General features: G+C 43.5%; 1 protein-coding gene across 1 annotated transcript in view; it reads right to left on the bottom strand.

The window, feature by feature from the left end:
- LOC138981562 (phosphatidylinositide phosphatase SAC2-like) overlaps positions 1-10000 on the bottom strand; it is a 245162-nt gene that overhangs the window by 21447 nt on the left and 213715 nt on the right. The window contains exon 15 of the mRNA XM_070354520.1: positions 9609-9860. Within this exon, the coding sequence (XP_070210621.1) occupies positions 9609-9860 (252 nt within the window). The remainder of the gene's footprint in view (positions 1-9608; positions 9861-10000) is intronic.

The following is a 10000-nucleotide window of genomic DNA, read 5'->3' as shown; positions in this document are numbered from 1 at the left end:
TGTGTGTGTGTGTGTGTGTGTGTGTGTGTGTGTGTGTCCGCGATGCACGGCCAAAGTTCTCGGTGGATCTTTTTCAAATTTGGAGACCCGTATTCAGCTACACCCCGGACACAACCTCATCGATGACATATTTCAACACGTGCTCTCAGCGCGCAGCGCTGAACCGATTTTGGTTTTTCTCTGGATCCATTCCCAGTAACTCTTCCTTATCTTCTCCAGTGTTTTCAGCCGCGTTTATCTCCCTTCCTCCGTGCGGTGCGCCGGCAAAGCCGGCGTACACCCGGCATAGCCGGGTCCCCGGCGCAGCCGGGTATTCGGCTCGACTTCTTCCCGGCGCAGCCGTTCCCGGCGAAGCGGGTATTCATCTAGTTTGTTAATAAAGGGACATGGTTCCCGTATTGTTATTCCAAGTCTTCTGAGCATGGAAGAAAAGGTGACCAAAAATACCCCGCTTATTCATTTGTCTTTCTTCGTTTCTGGACCACTATTTATCCTTTTTGGGCTTAATTTGTTGCAAATGATGCAGCTGAAGGACTTAAATTATGATTAATAGTAAATGACGGTGCTCCAACAAAATGAATCATTGTTTATATGAAGTGTGGTGGGAAGGTTGACGTGATGAATAACTGAGAGCGTATGAGCTTCAGAACTTGTTTATTGTTCTGAGAGCTGCGCTGACAGGAAGATCATTTGTGAAAGATGAAAGCACATAATTATGTACGCACGCACGTACGCACGCACGCACGTAAACACGCACGCACACACACGCAAACACACACGATCGCACGCATGCACACACATACACACACATTTCACGTACAAACGCACGCGCGCAAAGAGACACACACAAACAAAGCAACACACACACACACACACACACACACACACACACACACAGACAAACACAGATTCACGTACAAACGCACGCGCGCAAAGAGACACACACACACACACACACACACACACACAGACAAACACAAAAACACACACACACACACACACACACACACACACACACACACACACACACAGAGCAGAGCAGAGCAGAGCAAACCAAAAACACGCTGACAAGTTCTTCATCGACCATCGATCAAAGATATTGATGCGAGAGCTTACCTAATACCTAAAGTGGTGTGAAGCTCACACGAGACAAAAACCTGGTGTACGCGAGGATACTCAACTGAGGGGATAAATCCCGCGAAATCCTCTCACGCAGCTAAAAATAAAATGCAACAATGGTTTGCAACATAACAGGCCCTCCCGTTTCCTCCTATATTCATCAGCCCCAAGATTAAAAAAAAAGTCGCGTAAGGCGAAATTACTACATTTAGTCAAGCTGTGGAACTCACAGAATGAAACTGAACGTAGTCCGCCGCTAGTGCAAAAGGCAGTGAAAGTGACGAGCCTGTTTGGCGCGGTAGCGGTTGCGCTGTGCTTCATAGCACGCTTTACTGTACCTCTCTTCGTTTTAACTTTCTGAGCGTGTTTTTAATCCAAACATATCATATCTATATGATTTTGGAATCAGGAACCGACAAGGAATAAGATGAAATAGTTTTTAAAACGATTTCGGAAATTCAATTTTGATCATAATTTTTATACTTTTAATTTTCAGAGCTTGTTTGTAATCAAAATATAACATATTTATATGTTTTTGGAATAACAAAATGATGAAGAATAAGATGAACGTAAATTTGGATCGTTTTATTTATTTATTTTTTTTTTTACAATTTTCAGATTATTAATGACCAAAGTCATTAATTAATTTTTAAGCCACCAAACTGAAATGCAATACCGAAGTCCGGCCTTCGTCGAAGATTGCTTGGCCAAAATTTCAATCAATTTGATTGAAAAATGAGGATGTGACAGTGCCGCCTCAACTTTTACAAAAAGCCGGATATGACGTCATCAAAGACATTTATCGACAAATTGACTAAATGTAAAAAGCAAACAAAAAACAGCCAAAAAACCTACATTCTGGTCTCTTTATCGCTTCCTCTCCAAGTAAAACCCACTGACAGACAGGGACATAAAACAAGTAAGTATACAAGAAGAACTGTCCTGTCTCCTCAACTGTTGGATACACAATGTCTGCTTGTCTGATGAAAAGAATGATAAACTTTGCACACAAGCATTTCCTGCTCATCGTCCTCAAGGTCAGACCAAACTAAAAAACCCAAAATTGGCAAAAAGACACATAAAGACCACTTTGTTGGGGATGGGGGGCAGGGACGGTTAGGATTATAAGCAGGTGCGGGATTCTCATTTGTGAGGAACAGTCAATGACAAAATTCAGAAAGGCATCATTCAAAGTTTCTTCTCGTTTTCAGGAGAAAACTCAGTGTTCGGTAGATCTATGTCAGTCAACTGAACTTCAAGGTTACTAAAATAAAACACCAAAAAACTCTTCACTTATTTGACTGCATACGACAAGTGGCTACGATATTTCCTAAATACGTATTTCTTCTTTAGTCGACACTGACTTGAAAAGGAAAAGTTTGACTAAAAGAATGTCTCTTTTCTGCCTAAAATGGATCTGATGTTTTGAAAAGGCTTTTGATACTGTCACATCTAGATTTTTCCACTTCTTAAAGTATTAAGGCTTCAGAGGTCATGGAGCCTCGGCAGGGTATACACAACGTCCCAAACCACACTGACCTAAATCGGCTCAGAATGTATCACACCACCACGGATACGCGCCAGTGACTCACATCAGGAGAATTCTAAAAGCAGAACAACAGGCTACCTGCCCTAAAAGAAAAAAATAATTATTTTAAAATTATGGCAAAAGTAATGACTCAGGAGAAGTAAGATGTTTTGGGGAAACAATTAAACAAAACCGGTGTCTTTAAAGAAAGGACGTCCTTTCGCCAGGAATTTTAATAAATCCGCAAAGTGCATTCATCCGTTGTGTCATGTGAGGTATTTTTCAACAACAAAAATAGACTATGATGCTGTTTTAATGTACCACCTGTCACACGAAGCTTGGGTCTCCCAAATTAGAACACGACAGTGAAAGGGCTACTAATTAGCAGGAACAATAAAAATCAAACTCACTTTCTCCTTACAGGCACATACAAAGTCAGCCTCGCCCCCTTTTATCCAATTAGATGACATCTTTTTTTTTCTTTCTTTTTTTGGACCTCAGTTGCATGCAGGCTGCTTTCACACCCTCCTTTAACTGTTTCCTTCTTTTTTGTTTTCTTTCCTTTTTTGGGTGTTTTTGTTTTGTTTTTTGTAAATCGGCGGTGAGCATCCTTCTTCATTAGTTTTTTTTCTCACTTTTTCAGATTACATCTAACTTCCTGCAAAAAAAGGAAGACCACAAAAGCACTCTGGCAACCAGGAAACACTTTACAATATATTCTATTTCTTTGATATCAAGACGAGACTGCTAGTACCCCAGCAAACAGGAAACATCCTACAACGTAGCCTAATTCTCGCTTTGACTTGACATGAAGGTGAGAGACAAGTTTACCAGTGTCTGACGTCGCGCTGTCAGACAGTGAAACATAGGGGGAGGAAACGGCACAAGGAATAAACTGCACTAAACCATTCACCGTCCTGTCATGTCGTCGCTTCCGCCTGGAACTAAGTGTCCGACAACTGTCACTCAGGCATAGCGGCTGTCACGTGCCCGTTTCAATGTTCACATACCTTCGGGCTTCATCACCTCATCTAACCGCTGTCACAAGCGAATGAAATACTACAAGTACAATAGGCTTCTGCCGCTGTGGATATAGCGTACAGACTTCCCTAGCAGGGGCTGTTACTGCATCATTAAAGTGACCAGAAGCCGTTTTCTTGGACTCGCGATTGTGACAGTCGGTCAACCGTTTCGGCACCCGACTGCTGTTGTCCGAACGCGATGCCGGGGAAGGGCTGCACTGTAATGGGGCAACTCCCCGTGCAAAGAGGCTCAGTCGGCCGACTGGAATTTTTTCATGAAACCCAATTTCGTCCGATTTATGCATTTCACTCGTTCAACTGCAGTTGACCGACTGTGTTGCTGGCCCATGAAACCGGCCCCTGTGTTCTTGTCGTCGTATGCAGCCCCTAACGACCACGGCTTTCCTTCCCACACAAACCATCATGTACAACACGGGAGCATCTCGTTACTCCCCCGTATCGTTGCTCCCCCGGCTTGTTACTAACCCTAACCCTAACCTTGACCCTAACCCTAACCCTAAGGGGGAGTAACGAGCCGGTCCCGTACAACACCACATACCTGTCCACGCTTTCACTTGGGATACCATCCCCTTGGACACATACCCAATGTCTACAGCCTAGAGCCTGCTTTGTTTTGTTTGTTTGTTTCTTTGTTTGTTTTGCTTAACGCCCAGCCGACCACGAAGGGCCATATCAGGGCGGTGCTGCTCTGACATATGACGTGCGCCACACACAAGACAGAAGTCGCAGCACAGGCTTCATGTCTCACCCAGTCACATTATTCAGACACCGGACCAACCAGTCCCAGCACTAACCCCATAATGCCAGACGCCAGGCGGAGCAGCCACTAGATTGCCAATTTTAAAGTCTTAGGTATGACCCGGCCGGGGTTCGAATCCACAACCTCCCGATCACGGGGCGGACGCCTTACCACTAGGCCAACCGTGCCGGTGCCTAGAGCCTGCGGGAATGTTTTGATGAATTAATGTCGCAAGTGACACATGTGTGTCAATCTGCATATTCCAATCAACCCAAAATTCGATCTCTTTTTTGATATGTGTCCAATCAAAAGGAAGCTCTTATTCTATGTACAAGCGTGCACAGTTCTGCGGTGGTGCACATGATCGTATACATAACAAGTCGCGTAAGGCGAAAATACAATATTTAGTCAAGTAGCTGCCATTTTTCAGCAAGACCGTATACTCGTAGCATCGTCAGTCCACCGCTCATGGCAAAGGCAGTGAAATTGACAAGAAGAGCGGTGTAGTAGTTGCGCTAAGAAGGATAGCACGCTTTTCTGTACCTCTCTTTGTTTTAACTTTCTGAGCGTGTTTTTAATCCAAACATATCATATCTATATGTTTTTGGAATCAGGAACCGACAAGGAATAAGATGAAAGTGTTTTTAAATTGATTTCGACAATTTGATTTTGATAATAATTTTTATATATTTAATTTTCAGAGCTTGTTTTTAATCCGAATATAACATATTGATATGTTTTTGGAATCAGCAAATGATGGAGAATAAGATAAACGTAAATTTGGATCGTTTTATAAATTTTTATTTTTTTTTACAATTTTCAGATTTTTAATGACCAAAGTCATTAATTAATTTTTAAGCCACCAAGCTGAAATGCAATACCGAAGTCCGGGCTTCGTCGAAGATTACTTGACCAAAATTTCAACCAATTTGGTTGAAAAATGAGGGCGTGACAGTGCCGCCTCAACTTTCACGAAAAGCCGGATATGACGTCATGAAAGACATGTATCAAAAAAATGAAAAAAACGTATGGGGATTTCATACCCAGGAACTCTCATGTCAAATTTCAGAAAGATCGGTCCAGTAGTTTAGTCTGAATCGCTCTACACACACACACAGACACACACACACACACACGCACACACGCACACACGCACATACACCACGACCCTCGTTTCGATTCCCCCTCGATGTTAAAATATTTAGTCAAAACTTGACTAAATATAAAAAGGAATGTATCTTTAATCATGCAACGATTGCTGTCTGGACAAGCATATTTAAGCAGGGGTGACTGTTGCATGCATGTCCGCTGAGCGTTGACACGAAATTTGATATGACGTTGATGAGGCATACACCGCAGTGTAATTTCTGAGGTCACTGTCACCCCAATAACTTGGAATTGCACCATTCTCCATTCTCCCGCAGTATGCCAACCCCTTCCCTTCCCTGTTTCTTTTTTTTCTCTACCAGAGGTACAACTCCCTCCCAACCCCAACCTTCAATGAATAAAACATTTCCATTCCGAACCTCACCCTAAAATGTCACCCCACCATATTCCAGACCTCTTCCCTTTTCTCATTCTTTTCTCAGGAACTACTCCCTCCCACCCCTCTTCCAACAAGGTCTAGTCGATTCTCGGTCAAAAAAGACAGAGTTATCAGGATAAGACAGCCTTTTCTTAAATAAGTCCACGGCATTCTTTGTTTTGGTGGCGCCACGAGCAAGGTTATACAAAATGCTCTGTCAAAACCCAAGATGGATCTTTATGTTCAAGGTCCAAGATTCAACCCATGTACGTATATGCAACACAATTGATGTATGGGCTAAACACATCTTTAAAGTCTGGAAACAACTGTATATATGCATAATCAAATGTGTGTTTGTGCTGAACAATTCTTTAGGGACTCGGGGGGAAAAGTAGGCTACATGGAGTAAAATAAACAAATCTCCGAGGGCCCGAACAAACTGTCTTCAATAAAATGCGTGATTGTGCTGAACAAATCTCCGAGGACTCCAATGGAAAAGTACATGCAATAAAATGTGTGACCCTCCTGAAAAAAAACTAACTCGTGTACAACGGCCAGTCAGTAGCCAGGCATACCCTGGAACCCACCTTTTAAGACCCCATAGTTTCAGACTCCCTCCCTTTTAAGACCCTGCTTTCATCAAGACTCTCCTAGATCCTAACCTGATTTTCTCATTGTTGTTATGGTCATAAAAAGGGGAGACTTAAAATGGGGGAAAATGTACAGAGGTTATGAACAGAAAATCTGTGAAGACGTGGTCTTAAAAGGAAGGGAATCTTAAAGGTGGTCGTCTACATTTGTGCATTTTTTCAATAATCTTATGGTTAGATTTCGCGAAAAAGTTATGTCAGAAGATGAATGAACCATGGGGAAAAAAGTTTAGATAAAAAAAATATATGTAAAAAAAGATTTTATTTTTGGGTAGCGTGACTCACGCTTCCAATATTTTGTTTTCTGTTTGCTGAGAACATGTGCTTTGCCTAAAAATACTGACCAATCAAATTCATGTCACTATGCTTATAGCCACGCCCAAACAAGTGCAGCAACAGTTTAACACTGGAGCGCTGTCCACGCTTTTTTTTAAACGCACGAAATGCACGGGATTTGAGAGGAGTTTTGCGCTTGGCATTTTCCAAATAAGGATATCCTACTATGAGTACTACGCTGAAATACTACAATGAATTTTCAAACGGCCACACTGGCTTCGTCTTTCCTGATCGAAAGGGGGTGTATTGTTGATATTTGTAGATAATAGACTCTGCATTTTAATGGTCAAATGGCGATTTCGGTATAAAAATGTAGACAAGGACCTTTAAACTATGGGATCTTAAAAAAGGGGTATTTTATTACGGGATGTTAAAACCTTCGCTGGTTTACTGACCATTTCTTGCAAGGAGCGGTCGAGCATAGACTGCAAACAGTACTTGAGTATGGGTAATTTGAACACACATACCACGACCAGACCCGCCATCTGCCTGGAAGTAATCTTTTTCCCTGCATCGGTTTCCACGTGCACTACCTCTTTACGAAAGGACGTGGACGTCATGCACTAGACATTTTCTAATCATGTTGAATCTGTCTCATTGACCGCGTCCCCTCCTGGTATTTGAGTACTGAACTTCGTGTTTGTGTGTGTGTGCCGAGCCTAAAAAACTCTAAATAGAAAGCGTTCTACTGCATGGTGCGCGCGCGCGCGCGTGTGTGTGTATGGTATACATGTATGTGTGTGTGTATGTGTGTGTGTCAAGTGTGTGTGTGTGCGTGTGTGTGTGTGTGCGTGTGTGTGTGTGTGTACACGTGCGCGCATGCGTGCGTACAGCATGCGTGTGTGTTTGTCTGTCTGTCTGTGTCTGTGTGTGCAAGTGTGTGTGCACGCGTGCGTGCGTGCGTGCGTGCGTGCTTGGGTGCGTGCATGCGCGCGCTTTCTCAGGAAAGGTGCCATCTTCGAACTAACGACACAAAACTAAGTTGGATATACTGCGAAGCGAATAACGAAGAACATTGTCCATAATATGGATCACATTCCAGGAAATTCGATATTCCGCTCTTCCAGCTCGAGTGCCACGGTCAGTACAGCTATCATGATCTGCCGAGGTTCACTCTATACTCCAGGCATTTGAAGAGATGAACACTGTCCATTTAAGATTTTCCTTAAAGGAAATTCGATATTCCGCTTCTCCAGCTGGAGTAGCCCGGTCAATAGGGATATCATGATCGCCCAAGATGATACTAAACCCGAAGGCTTTGTGTACGTCAATTCCGACTTATCGCCACCCGGCTGGAGATAAGCGGTCATTCTTCGTAGAAGCAGGAATGGGGGAGGGGTACCTGGTAATGATTGTGGTGGGGGAGTGTCTGTGTATGTGTTCGTGTGGCTTTAACAATTTGGAGTTTTTTTAAGAGAGAGCACGAACTTCTTGCTTTGACAATTTTCTTTGTGGCTTCTGCTCTGAGAGGAGAGCAAGTCCTTACAGCAACCAACGATTACATGTGATTGCCTCTAACCTTGGCGATTTTCCTCACAATTCCTTTGGAGACAATGCCTGGTATGCAACAGGTATGTTTTTCTTGTCCATGAAAGCGGTTATATGATCGGGGTGGGAAGGGGCGGGACTGAGGTTTGAAATCAGTTTTGATCGCAGTGCAATAAGACCGTAAAACCGTTTAACCGACTTCTCACATTCAGCTTACAGTGTCGGTTAACGAGCGTACAAAAGGAAACGGAGAGAAAGAAAACACAATACACATATTTGTATTTATTTTTTCATCTTCTTAAATTATTCACACTCTGTCTTCATAGTTTTCAGATTCCTTTTCAGTCCACTGTCTCACAACGACGGCTGGTATCACATACTAATTATAAACATGATAAATCAAATGTTCAAACGACATTTGATCCTTACAGCGCAACAGGTTGAAGGCTGCAAAAGTCACGGCCTGTCAGAATCACAGAGCTTGTTTTACTCCAATATCATTGAATATATATGCAAGACCTCTGAGTCATCGCAAAACGTTTCAAGTTACTAGACAGCTAACTTCAGCTTTGTGCAAAACGCACCCCTCATTGGTGATTCTAACTGACTTGAGTGAGGGTTACACTCATTTGCATACAAACCAACACCCAGATGACTTTGATCTGTTGACAAAACATGGGGGCGGAGGAGGTGATTTGTTCGAAAAGACACTGAAAACAACCGCAGCTGCACTGATAACTGATGCAGTTTTCTAAGGGACTGATGTATTTTTTCTTGCCCTCTCCATCAGCCATCCCGGCCCAAATCCTCTGCTTCCTCTTTCGTGATCAGGCATGAACAATCACACACAATGCCACAAGCACACACATGCACAAGGTGAACAATGATGAGACTTAAGCCATGCCGGCAATGTTTTAAGGTTCCAGTCCTGGTCAGCAATACTTTGCTATTATCAAAAAGCATAACTTCTGCTGACTGCCCTATTACCCTTCACAGGCACATATACGTGCACACGCTCCTCTCTTTCTCTCTCTCTCTCTCTCTCTCTCTCTCTCTCTCTCTCTCTCTCTCTCTCACTCACACACACACACACACACACACACACACACACACACATACACATACATACACACACACACACACAAGCCCCCCCCCCCCACACACACACAGAGAAACTTACACAGGATCAGCATTGATGACACTCCAGCCACCCAGACACTGCTCAGGCTCCACGATCAGCATTCTCTTGCAGTCCTCCACCAGCTGCTTTAGGTTCTCCTCCTTCTCCTGCTGGTCGTCCCCGTCCACAGAGTCCTCGGAACCCAGCTCAGCAGGCTCTTCAGGTCGTACTAGGAGGTCTGGAGACACGGGCTGGCCCAGCGTCAGGTCGATGGCTGCCTGGCGGTACGCGTCGCGGAACCTCAGGTAATATCTGTTCGTTTGACAGAGGTGATGAATAGTTAGAGTTTCTGAAATAAAAAGGAAGAAGGAAGAGGGGTAGGTAGGCTGACCCAGCGTCAGGTCGATGGCTGCCTGGCAGAACCTAAGGTAATATCTGTGACCGTTTTGAGA

Source organism: Littorina saxatilis, linkage group LG12 (assembly GCF_037325665.1).
Source record: "Littorina saxatilis isolate snail1 linkage group LG12, US_GU_Lsax_2.0, whole genome shotgun sequence".
In the NCBI taxonomy this organism is placed as follows: Eukaryota; Metazoa; Mollusca; class Gastropoda; order Littorinimorpha; family Littorinidae; genus Littorina; species Littorina saxatilis.
Note: the sequence above shows the minus strand (reverse complement) of the source record. Positions and strands in the feature narration are given on the sequence as shown.